At 62.2% G+C, this 17,829-nt stretch overlaps 1 protein-coding gene across 1 annotated transcript; it reads left to right on the top strand.

Annotated features, from left to right (window-relative positions):
• Positions 1–213: 213 nt before the first annotated feature.
• Positions 214–16,296, top strand: LOC142598258 (nuclear receptor ROR-beta-like). The gene is made up of 10 exons (XM_075736370.1): positions 214–375; positions 7,851–7,936; positions 8,027–8,168; positions 8,485–8,898; positions 9,281–9,402; positions 9,763–9,895; positions 10,845–10,952; positions 11,346–11,456; positions 11,831–11,943; positions 12,437–16,296. Exons 1-10 carry the CDS (start codon positions 369–371, stop codon positions 12,596–12,598), a joined length of 1,398 nt encoding a protein of 465 aa, XP_075592485.1. The 5' UTR covers positions 214–368; the 3' UTR covers positions 12,599–16,296.
• The last annotated feature ends 1,533 nt before the right edge of the window (positions 16,297–17,829 follow it).

The following is a 17,829-nucleotide window of genomic DNA, read 5'->3' as shown; positions in this document are numbered from 1 at the left end:
CCCGCTGCCAGGGCCGGCCCCGGCACCCCCAGCCCAGCGCCCGTGTGCGGCGCCGAGCACCGGCACGGCGGGGATGGGGATGGAGATGGAGGAGGAGGAGGAGGAGGAGGAGGAGGAGGAAGGGCAGGAGGTGGGGCTGGAAGTGAAACCGATTTGGGGGGGCGGGGCGGGGCGGGCTCGTCATGTGAACGGCCGCATGCTCGGGCAGAAGTGGGTCAGCGGCGCCGCGGAGGGGCAGGTGCCAGAGCCGCCCGGTGCCGCCCGGTGCCGCCCGGTGCCTCCCGGTGCCGCCGCTCCCCGCCCCGCCGCAGGGACCCCCGCGCCGCCCCATGCGCCCCCCGCCGCGGTCCTGACCGCCCCCGGCCACGATGCGAGGTGAGTTCGGGGAGGGGGGGCTGGGGACAGCGGGGGGACCGCCCGGCTGCGGGGGGGGGCAGCGGCAAAAGTTGGACCCGGGGGAGGGGGGGGACGGGACCCGGGGGGGGGCCCCGGCATCGGCCCCGCCGGAGCGGGACACGGGGGGACCCGCACCCCCCCCCCCCGGGGCCGGTCTGTCTCCACCAGCTCCCCCCCCCCCCCCCCGTTAGGAATAAAATTCTTGTTTATTTTGCTTCGCTTTCCGACGCCGGCTTAGACCCGCTCTTAAGCTTTTCCTCGCACTAAACCCCTTAATCTCCTCTTCAATATGTTGCTCCCACCAGCGCTGGATTTATGGGGGGGGGGGTTCCCCCTTTTCCCCCTCCCCGCGGCGGTTCGGGAGGCTCCAGCGGGGACGATTTCGGGTGCCCCTTATCCTGGGAAGGCTTCGAGTCCTGCCAACGCCCGCCTGAACCTACCCGTTACTGAAGGCGGATTCCTACTTTTCACCCTTCCACTTTGCAAAGCCGGCGCTTGGGAGGAGGAGGAGGAGGATGGAGGGAGGAAGGCTCCGGTGGGACCCGCTGATGGTGACGCAGCGGTGGCCGGACCCAGCTCTCCCCGTGTCTGTTCCCGACCGAGCTGCTGGGAGCGCGGCTGGGACCTGACGCTGTAGGGTGGGATTTGTCCCCCTTTAAAGCCGTTTTCCATCGTTGCTGGCCGTGCCCGAGCCCTTCGCCCCCGCCAGGACTTGCTTGCGCATGTCTTTAGGTGTGTTTTTTGGGTGCGTGTATTTAGGTGTATTTTTGGGTGCAATACTTAAGCCTTTTTTCGGGTGTACGTATGGGGCCGTACATCTTCCAGCTCCTCAAATCGGTTTTTCTCCCTCCCCGGCTCCGCCACCCGCCGCTCTGTTGTGTAATGGTGGGACCGGGTGAGGGCAAGGCGAGCCCCCCGTGTGCCCTTCCCGCCCCGTGACATCCCGGGATTTCACCTTTATTAGTACGGAGGGAAGCATTAACACCCGCCTAATTAATAACACCGCCTGGATCTTACGTAGCGCTTGCACAGCCGGCGCTGGGCTTAATTAGCAGCTGGGTGAACTTTTCCTTTTTTTTAAAAAAATTTTTTTCCTCCTCCCCCCCCACTGCTGTGCGTTGGCCCCAATTAAGGCCCCCCCCCCGCCCCCCGATATCACATCATTTTCCCCTGTCGGGCATTTTTCCCGCAGCCCTGCCCAGCGCAGGGTCCCCATCTCTCGCCAAAGCCCAAGTGCCGCATGACGACGCCAAATCCATTCGATCTCTGGGGTTTTTTTTCCCCAAAACTGCCTCTGCCCTGCCCCGTTCCCCGAGGGCCACGGCAGCTCCTCGCTCCCGTCCTTCCCCGTGCCGGGGCCGCGCCGGGGCCGGGTGGGAGGCTTTGCCTTCCCTAATCCTATAGGGTTTCCAGCCCTCCCGCTCGCTTGTTTTGCAGGCGGCGTGGCGAGGAGCGTGCGATGGCTCGGCAGCCTTTCCGACTTGTCCTAGTGACCTAGATCTGTCATTGGAAAAATCAGAGAGGGCGGAGGAGGAGCTTCCCTGCCCGTTTAGGCAACGTGCACGCACTGGTGCGGGCGAGGATGCCCAGCACCCATTAGCCCTGCTGCACGATGACTGCGCCCCAGCCCGGGTCCCGCGGGATGGGGGTGGATGTCCGTGCCCTTTGCCTCCTGAAAATACGGTTGGAGGAGAAAGGTGGCCACAGGCAGCGTGGGGTCCCGAGGGATCCAGCCAGGATTTGGGGTCCTTGACCCCAATAACCCCTGGGAGTGGCAGCACCCGGAGGGGGAAAGCGCGGCGATGGGACAGCGTTGGCCCCTGTCCCCGCAGGTGGCGGTGGGTTAACCCCGCAGCCTGGCCTGTGGTCCCCTGCCAGTCCTGCCCATCCCTCCTCCCCATCGCGTTTAACTTTGAACTCGGCAGCGGCTATTTAAAGGGCCGCTAATGTCTAAACCGTGCCCGGTTTATTGGATGTGGTGAGCGGAGCCGCTCTCACTGCCTTTATTTAGCCCCATGGAACTAATTCCCCCCCGATTTAGCTGCAGGGCCAGGGACGGTCTCCTGCCCCAGCCCAGTTTCTCCCCACCCCGGGCCGGTGGCAGGTCCCTCTCCCCACTGCCGCACCTTTGCCACCCTCGTGCACCAGCCAAAGTGCAAAGGGCTGTGTCCCGCGCCGGCGGGGCTGGCCTTGGACTGGTGCCGCGTGGCACAGGGAGCTGGTGAACCAGAGCGGCAGGAGCTGGGTGGCTCTGGGGGAGTCTCACTGCCCGCCCTTCCGCCCCGTGCTGTTTGTGGGTGAACGCTCCTGCTCCTTACGATTCCCAAGCCGGGGACACGCGCTGCACCACGGGACAAGGAAAAACACGGGGATCGGGGCGGCTGCGAAGCCACCGGCTGCGTAGCCGTGAGCAAAGGTGCCCAGGTGTCACCCTGGGGGTGGGGGCAGAGCGGCTGAGCCCCGTTCTGGCCCAAAGTTTCCAGGAAATCTCTGCCAGTCAATTGAGAAACCAGTTCCCACCTCCGGCATCGCCGCCCGGCTTGGGGCCCGAGTTGCGTAATTTAAATTTTCCTTATTGCCCACACGGCCCCGGTGCGGTGGTGCCCCTGTGGCGGGGAGCCGGTGTTTTAAACACCACACCGGGGCCGTGCTGGCTGCGTGCTGCAAACCGCCCCGGCCGTGCCTGGCTCCAGCCCGTTTGGGGTTACCCACGGGGTGCGCGGATGAGGATGGGATTTGCTGGCTGTGACAACCGAAATGCTGGGGGACCCCAGGGGGGCCGTACCCCGGAAGCTTGTTTAAAAGCAAAACCAACAGCAGATGCGAAGGGGGGATCGTTCCTTTTATTTACTTATCGATTCCTTCTCGGCCAGCCCTGCCCCGTGGCCGCCTTCCCAAAACAGCAGCAGGTCCTTGCTGCGGGGAAGCACGGTGGCTCCCGGAGGGAGCGGTGCCGGGTCCTGGGGTCGGAGCTTGCCACAGGGAACGAGGGAGCAGACCTGGCTTTTGGGGCAGGGATGGGGAGGTGGGATGGCCCCGTGGGTCCCTGCGTACCCCCGTGGGTCCCCGCGTGCCCCTGTGCAGCCTGGACCCAGCCTCCTCCCCCTGCTCTGGGTGCACCCCGGGATGCTGAGCCGGAGGGAGAGGAGGGTGCTGGCAGAGCGTCAGAGCATCCCCACGCCCGGGCTGGGGAGGTGAGGGGGGGGCTGCGGGGCTGCTGCTAATTACCGGAGGTGCCCGTCCTGCGGCATCGATTGCGGCAGCGGGATGGGGCGCAGACCTGCTTTCCCAGCAGGGCCGCTGGGTGATGAGCCAGGGCGCCGGGGAAGCCGCTTGCCCCGGCCCTCGCTCCGGCAGCCGAGGGGGTATTTGGGGCAGGGATGGCCACGGGGGCACGGAGCCACCTCCGAAACACCCGGAGCTGGGCTGCTTCCCCCCCTCCCCCAGCAAGCGGCACCCCGGCTCCGGGGGGGGGTTTGCACCCGCGGCCTGATGGGGGTCCCCCGGGGGGGTGGCCGTATCCTGACCCCAGCCCCGTGGGTCGAAGGGTGTGCGGGCTCATCCTGGGGGGGATGTGTCTGCTCCAAGGGATTTGCTGGGACCTGTCAGTGCCTCCCCAACCTCCCCCCGCCCCAGGAGTCCCTCGGCCAGGGGCATCCAGCCCCATCGAGCTGCCTGGGGGGGCAGCAGCTCCAAAAAGCCCGCGGCAGGAGCGGGATCGTGGCACGACCTGGGGCTCAGCGGGGCACTGAGGGTTTTGGGGTGATCCCTCCCTCCCCAGCAGTCAGAAAATATGGCTGAGGGGTGGGGGGGGGAGGAGGAGGATGGGGCCACCCGTGACCCCTGCACCGTGGCTGGATCCCGCGGGGTCTGCCTTGTTTTGGGGTGCAAGAGGGATGCCCACCCGCGGGGCGGAGGCATCGGAGGGAGGTGCCGGTGCGGGAGGAAGGCTGAGCCTTGCTCCAGGGAGGGTGGCTCTGGCTCTGCCGAAACCACCGGAGCCACCTGCCCGATTTGGGGCGAGCGGTGCTGGGCTGGAGGGGACGCGCACAGCTGGGTCCGGGTGCTGATGGGGGACCTGGGGACCACGCAGGATGGAGCCACGTTCCCCACAGAGAGCTGCGGCTCGGGCCGGCAAACGAGCGTCCCCAGGACCGGCTCGAGGTATTGCCCCAAAACGCCCCAAAAGTCCCTTCCCCGGCGGCAGGAGGTCGGGGTGCGGCCGTGGCTCCGTCCCGGTGCGGCCGCAGCCGTGGGAAGGGTTAACGGCAGCAGCGTTACACAAGCGCGTGGGGCCACGGGCAGAAAGTGTGTCAGTGGGACAGGATGGCTCCAGCCGCGGGGCCACGCGCAGCCACCGGACCAGGGGCCAATCGCCGCCGGCACGGCCGAGCCCTGTGGCCGGACGGTGCCGCGGTGCCGCTTACATAAGGGCCGGCCGGTGGTGGCACCAGGCCGGGAGTTGGGCAAGAAATATTTACAGTGGGAGGAGAGCAAATACCGCAGCCGGGACAATTTAATTGCCAGCAGGATATTATTATTTATTTTTTTAACCCTTTTTTTTTTTTTTTTTTCCTTTCTTCCCTGCCCCCTTATTTTAGCCTCGCTGGCCCCAGGGGGGAGTTTCGCTGCCTCCCCCCCGGCTCCGGGTGAGGGGAAGGGGTTCGCCCCCACCTAAATAAAACCCGGTTTTGCACAGCGTGGCCGATGCTTGCCGGGTTGTGGTGGGAGGAGGAGCCCAGCGCTCCGGTGTGGAAACTGAGGCACAGCGGGGGGGCCATGCCCGGGCTGTGGGGTCTGCCGTGATGTGTGCCCCGATCGTGGTGGGACTTGGGGGATGTGGGGTGCCGCTGCGGCCACCGCACCAGCACCCACCTCCCTCCCCGTCCCGCTGGGTTTGCCCCAGGGGATGCGCGGCCGCCCTGGGGGTCCCAAGGGAGACGTGGCCGCGGCAGGAGGGGACGCCGAGGGAGCCGGCACGGTGATTCAGCCAGGATTTACAAACAGAGCGGCAATTAAACGCTGTTCTGGGCTGTAATTGCCATCGCGCCGGGGTTACAGCCATATCTCCACGTCAGTTATTTGGGGCGAATGTCTTAGGAGCGGGTCAGGTGCCGGCTGTGGGCACAGCCGTGTAATTAGCAGGATGCTAATTAGAGCCCAAAGGGGCTGCAGGCGCACGGCGAGCGGTCAGGGCTTCTCCTTTGCGGGGTCGGGGGGGTGACGGTTGGGTGCGGAGGAGCCAGGAGAGCATCGTCCCCGTGTACCCTTAGTTCTGCCCGTGCCAGCTGCGGGGGTCTCTTGGTGGGCTCCCGTCCCCCCGGGCCTGGCGGCGCGGGGGCAGGATTTGGCCATCGGCATCGCGCGAAGCCACCGCCACCGCTGGGAGCCGGCAAACGGCCTTTGGGGCCCGGTGGGGCGAGCGGAGCGGCACCCTCGGGCTCCGCGCGGTGGGTGCCGGCAGGCGCGAGGCCTGCGCTCGGCCTGGCTGTTTGGCCGGGCACGCGGTGCCGGTAATTGCGGGGGCCCAGGAGTATCGGCCGCGGGCGTGAGGGCGCGGCGCGCCGGCGATGCATCACCCCGGCGCTCCCGGCGGCTGCAATTACGTTGCATAACGAACCGACGCCGCTTCCTGCCGGGGGTGGCACCACCTCCCTGTGCCCCCCCCGCCGTGCCCCTCGCGGTGCCACCGCCTCCGTCACGTCCCCGTGGTCCTCCCCGGGTGACGGGGCTTGGGGCAGAGCGTCAGGGCGGGGAGGGGTCCCCACCGTTTGCAGGTCGCACCCCTCTCCGGGGGCACGGGCAGAGGCGGCGGCGGGAGCTGGGGAATTGGGGGGGGGTCTTGGTTGTCGGAGCCCGTGGGCGAGGCGGGAGGGCTGGCACGTGGCCCGGCCGGTGCCTCCGTCCCCGGCCAAAGGGCTGTGATGCCAGTGCAGAGTTGGGGGGGCTGGGACGGGAGGATGCCCTGCCCGCTCCCTGCCCGCTCCCTGCCTGCTCCCTGCCCGCCTGGGGCAGGTGGCTCTGCTGCCCCAGGCCCAAAAGTACAGCAGAGGCTTTGGGGAGGGGTGGGGGTGGGATGCGGCCCCCTTGGCGCGGGGGGACACGATGGCACAGCCCTGGGAGAAGCCCAGCTCAGCAGCCCTGGGAAGGGGGGAGGCGAACCTCAAAATCGCCCGGTGCTCTTGGGGCAGGAGCTGAACCGCGAGTCACTGGATGGAGGAGGGGTCTCTCCCTCCGTGTGCGCCCGGACTTGGGGCACGTCCTGCTCCCCAGTGGTTGGGAGCAAATCTGCCCCGGGGGGACACACCGAGAGCGTCCCCGGGGGACCGATGGCAGCCCGGCTGCCCCGCTGCACGGGGAGACTCGCGCTGACCCAGACCAGCCTCCCCCAAAGCAGCGAGGGACCCCGGGGCACTGCTGGGTGCTGGGGTGCAGGCAGCGCTCTCCGAGCACGGGGCTGTCACCCGCAGAGGTGGCCGTGGCCCCCCGCCGGCAGCAGCAACCCACAAGGCATCTCCCTCGACAGAACCGGCCGCTCTCAGGGGAGAAGAAAGGCAGAAGGGAATTATCGGAGCCGGGGATTTGCACGGGCCCAGGAGATTTGAAATAACCATAATCTGGCCGTGGGGGTTATTTTGGCGCGGCAGCGGCTGCCCGGCACCCACGAGAGCGACGCCAGGCTGAGCTCGGCCGGGGGGCACGGGGGCTGGAGCAGGGATTAGAGGGTGCAGAGATGCTCGGAGGCACGTACGAGTCCCGGGGGTGCCCCGCATCCCCCCCCAGTGCGCGCTGGGCGGGCAGAGCCAGCCCAGATCTGGGGCAGATGGAAAATGAGGAGGACGAAGCCTATTAGCAGCTCAGTGCCAGCGAAGCAGAAGCAGGGAGGGAAGCGGATTTGCGGGGGGTAGGGGGCCGGGACCTTGGGCCAGTGGTGGCTAAATCGGTCCTGGGTTTTCTAAGGAGCTGCCGGGGGGGGTCGGGGGCCCCCCAGACCCTCTGGGTCAGAGCCCCGGCAGGAGAGCATCGGTGGCTGCAGGGGCGGGGATGGTCCCTGTGCCGAGGATGTCCCTGTCTGTGGTCCCCCCCAGCATGCACGCACCAGCTAAAAAATAAGGGGAATGATTCCCAAAACGGGGTCCCAGGCAGGCTGGTGCACAAACGTGCTGTACTCTCGGACCTCAAAGGGCTTTTCTACCTGTCTGTTGGAGCTGGAGAGGATGGGGGTACCCTGCACCCTGCGTGCGCCTTTTCGGGGTCCTCTCTGAGGCACAAGCATCCTTGTGGGGTGTGCGGGAAGGGCTGAGCTGCCAGCGGGTCCAGACCTCGTGCCTCAGTTTCCCCAGCTGCCGAGCAGGGCTGCGGCTGTCACGGAGGGAGGGCCATCTCCCTCGTTCAGTTCAGCGGCAGCTGTCATTAACCACCGCGGTTTTCCCCCCTTTTCCCCTCTGCCGCAGCCCAAATCGAAGTGATCCCATGCAAAATCTGCGGAGACAAGTCCTCCGGGATCCACTATGGCGTTATCACCTGCGAAGGCTGCAAGGTGAGCCCGGGGACGGGCGGGCAGCGGGCGGGCGGCCGCGAGGGCTCCATCCCGCTGGGCACTTTCCCAACACCTCCCTGTCCCACGCAGGGTTTTTTTCGGAGGAGCCAGCAGAACAACGCCAGCTACTCCTGCTCCCGGCAGAGGAACTGCCTGATCGACCGCACCAACCGCAACCGCTGCCAGCACTGCCGCCTGCAGAAATGCCTGGCGCTGGGCATGTCCCGCGATGGTGAGTCGTGTCCGGGGTCCCCAGGGGCCCGTCCGATCCTCCTCAGAGCGAGTTGGGCTCTTGGAGCCGGAGCAGCTTCCCCCAAGAGGCCAGCCTGGGGAAAGGAGGGGTTTGGGGAGCAAGAAATGCTTTTGCATTTTCCACGGGAAAATTTAAATTGATTCCGTTCAACCCAGGGTTGGTCTGGGGGCGGGGGGGAGCATCCAACGGGGTCCCGCCCCGCTCAGAGCTCGTACGCCCCCAAACCACGCGCTCCCCCGGGAGCCGGGACCCTTCGCGGGGACCCTGACGCGGCCGCCCTCTCCTCCCCGTGCAGCGGTGAAATTCGGCCGCATGTCGAAGAAGCAGCGGGACAGCCTCTACGCCGAGGTGCAGAAGCACCAGCAGAGCCAGGAGCAGAGCGGCGGCACCAAGGATGAGCCCGAGCCGCTGAGCCGCATCTACACCACCAGTGTCAGCAGCGGGCTCTCGGACCTGGACGACATCTCCACGCTGTCGGACGGGCTCCTCTTCGACTTCCCCCTCACCCCCGATGGCAGCAGCACCTACTACAACCTCGACCTGCTCGCCTCGGCGCAGCCCTCGCCTGATCAGTCCAGCCTGGATGTGGCCGACACCACGCTCATCAAGCAGGAGTCCATCTACGAGCTGATGCTGGAGCCAGCCCTGTTGGCGCACGGTGCGCTGGAGGGCGGCCAGCTGGCTGCCGACATCTCCGTCCTCGAGATCGGTGAGCGCTGGCGCGGTACTGGTACAATGCCAGGCACACGCAGCCCCGGGGATGGAACTCGGTGCAGCCCCGGGTGCCCGCGCAGCGCTGGGCACGCTCACAGCGAGGGACCGACCCGGCCTCGGCTCTCGGAGCAGCCCCAAGCCCAGATCCTCCTCCGGGCTGAGCACTGATGGAGCTCGGTGCACCTGCCCCCCTCTGCTGTGGGGACAGCACCCGAGGCCCCATCTGTCCTCAGATCCCTGTGACACCGCGTGTGAACCCCTCTGCCCCTCCCCTGCGGCCCCCCGGGACACCCAGGATGGGATGCGGTCAGGGTGCGGGGACGGGGGGGGGCCGTCGGGGTCCCCAGGACTCACCAACCGCTGCCCTCGCCTTGCAGACCGGGTGGCCCAGAACGTGGTGAAGTCACACCTGGAGACGTGCCAGTACACGACGGAGGAGCTCAAGCGCCTGGCGTGGAGCCTCTACTCCCCCGAGGAGGTCCGCGCCCTGCAGAGCAAGGTGAGCGCCGCTGCCACGGCCCCCCCCGGCTCCCTGCCACGGCCAGAGCCACCGCAGCTCTCGGCAAGGGCCACCGCCGTCCCCTGGTGCTGCGCTGAGGGAGGCGAGGAGGATGAGGGGGGTCTTCTGGTGCTTTGGGAGCTGCAAAAGCCCATTTGGGGGGTTGCGGGGGTTTGGGTGGCAGCTCACGTCCCAGGTGTCCTAGTGCCACCCCCCCCATGGGTGGCACAGCACCCCGGTCCCTTCCCTGCCCCGTGCAGTTGGGATGGGGGACAGCGGAGCCGGGGTGATGTGGTGGCAGCAAACCCCGGGTGACGGGGTGCCAGCGAGCCCTAAGGGACGCCCCCGCTGTGCTGGCAGAGCTGCGAGGCCATGTGGCAGCAGTGCTCGCTGCAGATCTCCAACGCCATCCAGTACGTGGTGGAGTTCGCCAAGCGCATCGACGGCTTCATGGAGCTCTGCCAGAACGACCAAATCATCCTCCTGAAAGCCGGTAAGAGCGGGGGACCCCGCCTGCCGTCCCCCTCGCGTCCCCAGTGCCTCTCCCGAGCAGGAGCCGCGGTGCCGAAGGCATATCCCATCTTTTCTTTCGGCTAGTGCTTTCCTTTCCGGATCTCCCCTCCCTCGCTGCCCCGGTTGCCCCCGGGCTCAGCATCGGTGCTCGGGGAGCAGGTACCGGGCTGGAAGGAGTTCAAGGTCATGTTCAAAGGCGATGGTACAGAGAGGGACGCGGGGAGTGGCTCCCCCAGGCAGAGGCTTTTCTCCCTGGTCGCCTTCAACCAAGTGTCAGCCAGAAACCGGGATGGAAAGGAGCACAGCGGGCTTTCCCCCAGGAAAAGGGGTGCCAAACCCAGAGGGGAGCAGGGGAGGGAGAAGAGGCCGATCCTCAGTCCCTCAGCTAGGGAGCTGAACGTGCAAAAGCCCCAAAAGGCCAAAAAAAGGTGGAAAAGCTGCCCAGTTTCTAAACTTTTGGGGCTGGGGAGCTGAGCGCCTCACCCCACACAGAGGATGTGTGCCAGCGTCCCGGCAGGGTGCTGTACCTCGAAGCCAGAGCTGGCCGTGCCCGCGCGCTGGAGTTTTAACTCGTTCTTTCATTTCTTCCTTCCATTTTCTTTTTATTTATTTTGTTTTCATCCTCTCCTCTCTCGGTGCTCCACCATGACCTCGATCGATCTCTGTGTCCGGCTGTGAATGCCCGGATAATATTTGCCTTTGGTGAAATATTGTGGTTGCAATTGGAAACCTAAAAAACCCCAACAAAACCAACCCCAAAACCCAAACTGGATTTATTGGAATAACCATTCTGCTCTTGGGAATGAACAATCTGGACTTTAAACTTGCACTGGGGGCTTTCCTCTTTCTTACATTTGGTCCTGGGATGATGGAAAACCCCCTGCCCTGCCCTGCCCTGCCCTTGTCTGCGCTCTCTCTGCCTACGTCAGGTTGCCTCGAGGTGCTCCTAATCCGCATGATCCGCGCGTTCAACCCCTTGAACAACACCGTCCTCTTCGAGGGGAAGTTCGGCGGTGTGCAGATGTTCAAGTCGCTCGGTAAGAGCCGCTTCCCTGCGCCTCTCTCGGGGCTCCGCTCTCTTTTTGACACCTGGACGGGGCTGGGGTTTGCAGCCAGGTGAAATGCAGCATCCCTGCGGCTGGGCTTCATCCCCGGGGGACGGGAGGGGGTAGGACCCCCCCTGCGTTTGCTCCCACTCCCGTTGGGATCGCGTTGATGTGCACCACGGTCGGGACCTGCTTTCCGTCCCAGCCCGAAGCCCAGTGATGCCGGGCATCCTCTGCCAGGGACCCCCTTCACCCGTCTCATCTCTGAAAGCGTCCCGAGCCCCGGGTGCCGCGGGGGGCAGCTGGGGGTGGGAGCGTGGGGGGGTGCCGCCGGGCAGCGCGGAGCTGTGACATCCCCCTTTTCCCCGCTGTCCGCCTCATCAGGCTGCGATGACCTCATCGGTGCCGTCTTCGAGCTGGGCAGGACCCTGTGCCGCCTGCAGCTGTCGGACGAGGAGCTTGCTCTCTTCACCGCCGCCGTCCTGCTCTCCCCGGGTATGGGGGGGCTGTGGGGGGCACACCACAGCCAGGACCGGCTGGGGAGGGGGGAGTCTCGTGCCAAACCTGGGGAGGGCTGACCCCTAATTCTCAGTGCTGCTTCCTTGGTGGATGATTTAATTATTCCCGGGAAAGGAGGTTGGGGGGAAAAAATGCATCTGAAAATACACAAAATGCATCTGCCAAAACTCCTCGGTGGGAGGAGGAGCCACGTCCCCGCAGCGGGGTGGGGAGGGGTGGAGAGGGGCCGTCCGGCCGTGCCACCGTCCCCAAAAACATCCCGGAGAGCAGGGAGGGTTAAAAGAGCAAGAGGCCACCGCACAGTGCCGGGGAGGCCGGGCACTGACCCAGCCGCCGGCCGTCTCCCGTAGATCGCCCTTGGCTGACGGAGTCCAAGAAGGTGCAGAAGCTCCAGGACAAGATCTACGTGGCTCTGCAGCACGAGATCCAGAAGAAACACTCCGCCGAGGACAAACTCTCGAAGGTAGCGGTGCTGCCTGCGTGCGGCACGGGGAGCCCGGCCCGGCCGCAGCACGTGTGCCGCGGGGAGGTGTCTGAACTGGTGGACGCGGCTGTGCCGGAGCTCGTTAGCCATGCGCGGGCGGTTTTTGGGGGGCGACCCCTGGGACCTGCTGAAGGAGAATTTCTCTTTCCAAGGGCTGTGCGTCTCTGTCGCGGTGCAGGCGGAGGCAGCCCCGTGCTGCTGAGCTTGGCAGCGCATCGGGCAGCGTTTGGGGCAAAAGGAGCCGTTTCAGGAACGCTTTGGGCAGGACGGAGCTGGGACGGGGACAGGGGACACTGGGGGACTCCTCACAGCCTCCCAGGCGCTGGCTGTCCAAAGGCTGGTGCCCCCAGCCCCGGGCAGAGCCAGTGGTCCCCAAACCCACCCACTTGTCCCCAGGGGAGGGGGAACGGCGGCATCGAGGGATGCTGGCCAGGAACCCAGCGGTCACCAGCTCCTGCTTCTCTCCCCGCAGATGGTTTCCAAGCTGCCCTTGATGAAAACCATTTGCAACCTGCACTTGGACAAGCTGGAGTTTTTCCGTCTCCTGCACCCAGAGACCGCCATGAACTTCCCACCCCTCTACAAGGAGGTCTTCAACTCAGAGCTTCAGTACAGCGACCCACGGGAGAGCTAAGGCTGGGAGCCGCCGGCCCCCTTCGAGTTCCCCAAAATTTGAAGATGAACTAAACTTCAGAGGTTTGGGGCAGTTTATTTAAATCAAATAATCAAACTCAAGAGAACCTGGGGGGCTGGGGCATCTCCCCGGCCCCATTTCCTCGCTGTGGATTGCAATAGCTCTTGAATGTAAAGCACCTTGAAGGAAAAATCAAATGGACTTTGCCATACCAGTGAAATGAATGTGAAATCTCCGCTCGGGAGAGGAGATGCTCCTGGCAGTGGTGAGGGACCGACTCCTCCCCGTGTTGCACGGATCCAGGGGAGCGCACACCACGCACATGCCGCCGCACTCGCGGCACGGCCCTTCCCACCATCCTGGCTGCACTCTCCATCTCTGATTTTTAATTTTTTTTAATTTTTTTTTTTTTTTTTTTACCCAAACACAAGGCATGGGATAAAGAAGGGGCAATGCAGACTCGGCCAGACAGGGGTTGGTCAGGCCAGTGGGGGCAGCTTTGGGCTCCCGGCCGGAGCCAAGGAGCGGGTGAAGGCAGAGCCTTTGCTTTATTCCTCCCATGGGGCAGACCTCAGGAGCTCGGCCCAGAAAGACCCGGCTGTAGCCAGGGGCGGATTCAGCACAGGATTTCCCCATGGAGGAGGCTGGTTCGGGGGAAAGGATGCCCAACGTGGCAGGGAAAAAGCTTTTCAGGGTCTCTGTGCCCTCTGTCACAGCATTTTCCCAAATGCCCAGCCAGCTCCCTGTCCGGCTGGCCGACTGCCCGGCTTTTCGGAGCCGATTCAGCAGGTCCGCCTGCCTCGTGCCACCTTTCCGCATCCCGAGCGCTTTTTCGAAGAGGGGCTTCGCCCTTGCGACCGTGGCCAAATCCCGGCTTCCGGCTGCTCCACCCCAGAGGCAGCCGCCGGCGTCGGTGCAGGCGCTGGGGCTCGGTGCCTGTTCCCGCGTGTCACCGCAAGCAGTCGCTCTTTGGGTGCTGGCTGTCACACGTAGTTTTCTTATAGAGATCGTTAAAACTCTGTCCCACGGCTCGGCAGCCAGAGAAGGTTTTGTGGCCTTTTCTCTGCCCAGCCCGTAGCTGGTCCTGCTGCCAGGTCCCCAATTCCCATACTGGGACCACTGGCCATGGCTGCTGTTGCAGGTTGAGTTGGACCCAGGCTTTTCCCCCAAGGAGCTCTTTAGAACTGTTATTTTGGGGTTTGTTCTCTATTTAGCAGGATCTGGGAGCTTTTTAGGGAGAGAAACTGCCCAGAGGCGTCAAGGGGAAGCGAAAGGTTCTTATTCCTTCCCTGGGAAGTCGTGGCGTGGTCAGGACCTGCTGCTCCGAGCTTGGGAGGCTCAAAAGGTGAAGAAGGGATGGATTTGCAGAGCGATGCTGCGATAGCCCGCAGCTGGTGGGGCCACTCGAGGGACTCTCCGGCCAGGCTCTGTAGGTGGTTTTTCTGTCCCTATTCCTGCTCCTCCTGCAGCGAATGCCAAAAGCTACAAGGGAAAAACCTGCTCCGAGGCAGCCCCAGTTTCTGCTGACAAAGGGCTAAAATCCCAAGCCCCTTCCCGCTTCGTGTTGATTTCTTCCTCCGGCAGCTCGAATCATCCCCGAGCGTGAGCCGAAGACCTTCAATTCCATAATCGCACCCCTTAAACGAAATGAGCAGCTTGCTTAGCGATAGTAGGGGATATTCATGCTTTCAGATAAAGACCTCCTAGGGAAGACTGTGGACCAACCTCGACCAGGGAAGACTCACCAGGAAGCCGATGGGATTTCCGCTTCGGTATAAGGCATAGAAAAATTTGGGACCGTGCTATTCCCCAGCAGCTGCCATCCGCCGCGTACAGCCGTGCGCTTTCTGGTTTTGCTAACCGCTGTCTGAACTGCTTCTCGGAGCATATCGGAGTTCGTCAGCCTTGTTTCTCTCCCCGATGGCGTTAGAGCCCAGGTCTCCGGTGAAGGCTGCTGACCCTCCCAGCGGCCCCACGCGATGTTGAGTGCCAATACGTCGTTCTCCAGGGCAGTGTTCACCGGGACGGGGATGCACCGTGCTTGTTTCCTGCCCTCTCAGATCCTAAAGCTTGTGAGAAGTGAGAAGTCAGTACTGCCTTTTTCGTCTAGAGGGTTGTGCCTTTTTTTTTTTTTTTATTTTTTTTTTTTTGAAGAATCATTTCCAACAGCACCATCCGCGTCCCGGCTCCTCTCTGCAGGGAAAAGCACTCGAGAAAACAAATGTGCTTTGCGGAGGGAGCTCTCGCCCTCCGTTTCTGCAGGACAGCAGTACTCCCTTTCTCGGAGGAAAGAGCCGCGGGTGTTTTGAAACGTTTGGGGGGAAAAAAAAAAGCACACACCCTTCTTTATGTCCTCGGTATTTGTCAGCACCACTGGTCAACGTCACCGTTTTCATTTCATCCGGCAAAGAAACCAAGAAAGCACCTTAAATTGGGAAAAGACTGAGCCCTTGCCACCGGTTGCGTTTTTCCGGCTTACGACACAGCATCCATCTCATGGGAGAGGTTTTGGATTCTGAGCAATAAAAGCCCCCGTGGGAATCTAGGGAAGACTGGAAGTATTAAACACGTGTAACTCAACCTGCCAAACTGCGGGAACCTGCACTTTTAAGTTCTCCTTAAAGGAACTGACTCGTTGATTAAATGATTTCTTGGGAGGGGATGAATGATTAAATGTTGATTAAATGATTTCTTGCTTGGGACGGGCGGCGCGCATCGAAAGGGATGGCAAGGGCGCGCCGAACTCCCCGCGGCACCTCTGCCGGCTGCAGCCTCCGCGCTGGGCTCGCCCGAATACGCGGGGCAGCGGTGGCAGTGCCGAGGTCCCTCGCGCTCCCTCCGTGCCACCACGAGAGAGCAGCTCGGCAGAGCCTGGCATCGAGCTTGTAGGGAAAGGACGAGTGAAAAAGCCCGGGTAGAAATGCCTGAAAAAGGGAGATTTCCGCTCTCCCCTGCGCCAGAGCTGAGCGGGGCCAGTGGAGACGATGCTCGGGAGCCCCGAGACCCCCCCCCCCCGACTCGCTTCGATGCTCGGTCCTTGGCGTCTCGGAGACGTTTCCGTCCCACCGGCCACGGGACGTTTTGCCACTTTATTTTCACACAGACCTCGGCAGCGGTTCCCGTGAGCGGGGTGACCTCAGCCGCGAGGGATTGCTCTTTTCCAGATGAAGATTAATTTTGTGTTTGTTTGTTTGCTCTGGCAGTTTAGCTGAGTGTGCATTTCCACCTCCAGAACCCTCACACTGTGTATAAAAATGGATAAAATATATATATAATATATATTCTTGTGAATGTTGGTGCAAAAGAGAAAAATATATAAAGTTTCAGTCGGTTTGATGTTATTTTTTATCTATATGAATGAAAGGAAGAAATGGAAAACATTTTTTTCCATTTACCACCCTCCACACACACCTACCTGTAGATACCGACAGGTTTTATGGAAATGTTTTACTTTTTAGATTTAGGAACATGCTTCTGTTCTCATTGAATGTTCTGTCTTGTAAGATTGTAATTTCTATTTTTTTAAAGAAAAAAAAATAACTAAATAAAGTTTCCTCTTTCAGACCAGTCAGCTAGGAAGGGAGGGCAGGGGAGGGAGAAATGTTTATTTAAGGACAAAAGCATTGTCTGAATTTTTCATGACATTAAATAAAAAGTAATATAATGTATGGATGAAAACCTTTTTACTGAGGTGTATTCTATAGGTATATAGATGTGTATTGCACAAGATTTACAGGAAGAAAAATAAAGTCTGTTTTCCAAGGTTAAAAAAAAAATAATAATGTTGGAAATAGTGACTGATTCCAAATTTTAGCAAAGGGGGTGAGACTGGAAGCAAAGCCCTCAGCGTCAGGGAAAAGCCTTTCCTTTTCTTGAGCGGGCTCAGGCCCAGGCTGTACCAGAAGCCCCGCTCCAGCGCAGGATTTGGACGCAGGGCTGGACTGTCGATGTCGTACGGTACTATGGGGTCACTTCAAGCTAGGCACACACCGGGAAGGATCCCGAGATCTGGGAAGGGGCTTCATCTGGAAAACCCGTTCAACCGCCGCCCAGCTGAGGACAGGGACGGTGCCTGGCAGCACCGGGGACGCGTTTCGGGGCAGGGGGTACGTGGATTCGTTTTCAAACAGTACCCAGTCCTAGGAGGGAAGGAAGCTCCATGCCCTGGATACAAGGATGCCAGGACTCCTCTCCCTCAGGATGCAGACGGCTCAAAGGTATCACTGGGTATCGAGCGTGCAAATCTCATCCTCACTTCCCCCGTCTGCTTCCCCTGAAAATCTCACCTGGGTGCACGCTCCCTGCTCCCCGTGCAAACCCTGAGTTGTGTCCTCCGGCAGCTGAAGTGTCCAGGAGCTGTGGAACGGAGAAAAATACCGTAAAGGGATCCTTGTACCAGCGGGTCAGTAAATCCCAGGGTCCGGCCTCCCCACCCGCTACCGCTCTGCCCATCCCAGGAAGTGCCACACATCCTCCTTCACGGGTCCCACCCGCAGAGTTTATCTATCGCTGGATAAAACCTGGCTGCTACCGAGAGCTGGGAACAGCCAGAAACAGGGCACGGCTGGCGGAGACGTGGGGAAGGGTCATCGTCCCGATCGCCCTGTTTGGAGACCGAGGGAGCGCAGCTGGGGCTGCGGCAGCGGTGCGGGTGTAGCAGCCCATGGTCCTGCCAAATCGCAGCACACTGGCGCTTTGGTTTTCATTCCCACAGAAATCCTGTTTCTTCACTTTCTTTGGAAAGAAAAAAAAAAAAAAATTAAAGCATGTTAAAAAATTCCTTGCAAAGAGCTACTCTTTAAACAAAACACGTTTATGACAAACGGCCTTTCAGTTCCAGGGGAGATGCTGGAATTGCCGAGAGGAGCTTTAACGCCTGCCGTCCGCGGGAGCCAGCGCAGGACGGGCGCGGGGGGTCCCCGGGAGCCCAAACACCCTCAGCAAGAGGCGGCAGGACGGGACAGAGTCCCACGGCGAGGACGGGAGCTGCCGGTGCAAGGGTCACCTGGATGCCCGGTGTCCCCGTCCCTGGGCTCTGCCACCCCACTGCCCACCCCACCTCCCCCAGTAACACTCCCTTCTCTCTTACTGGTGGCCCAACGTCTCCAGTAGCGCTGGATTTACTGGGGCGGAGTGACCTCTACTGGTTTATAGCTAAAATATTCCCTGCGTGTCTGTGATGCCTCTGGATGAACGGAGGCCTGATCTTTCCCTCCCCAAAAAATATTTGC

This window comes from Balearica regulorum, chromosome 26 (assembly GCF_011004875.1).
Source record: "Balearica regulorum gibbericeps isolate bBalReg1 chromosome 26, bBalReg1.pri, whole genome shotgun sequence".
NCBI lineage: Eukaryota > Metazoa > Chordata > Aves > Gruiformes > Gruidae > Balearica > Balearica regulorum.
The sequence above is the reverse complement of the archived record's forward strand: the minus strand, read 5'-3'. Positions and strand labels throughout refer to the sequence as shown.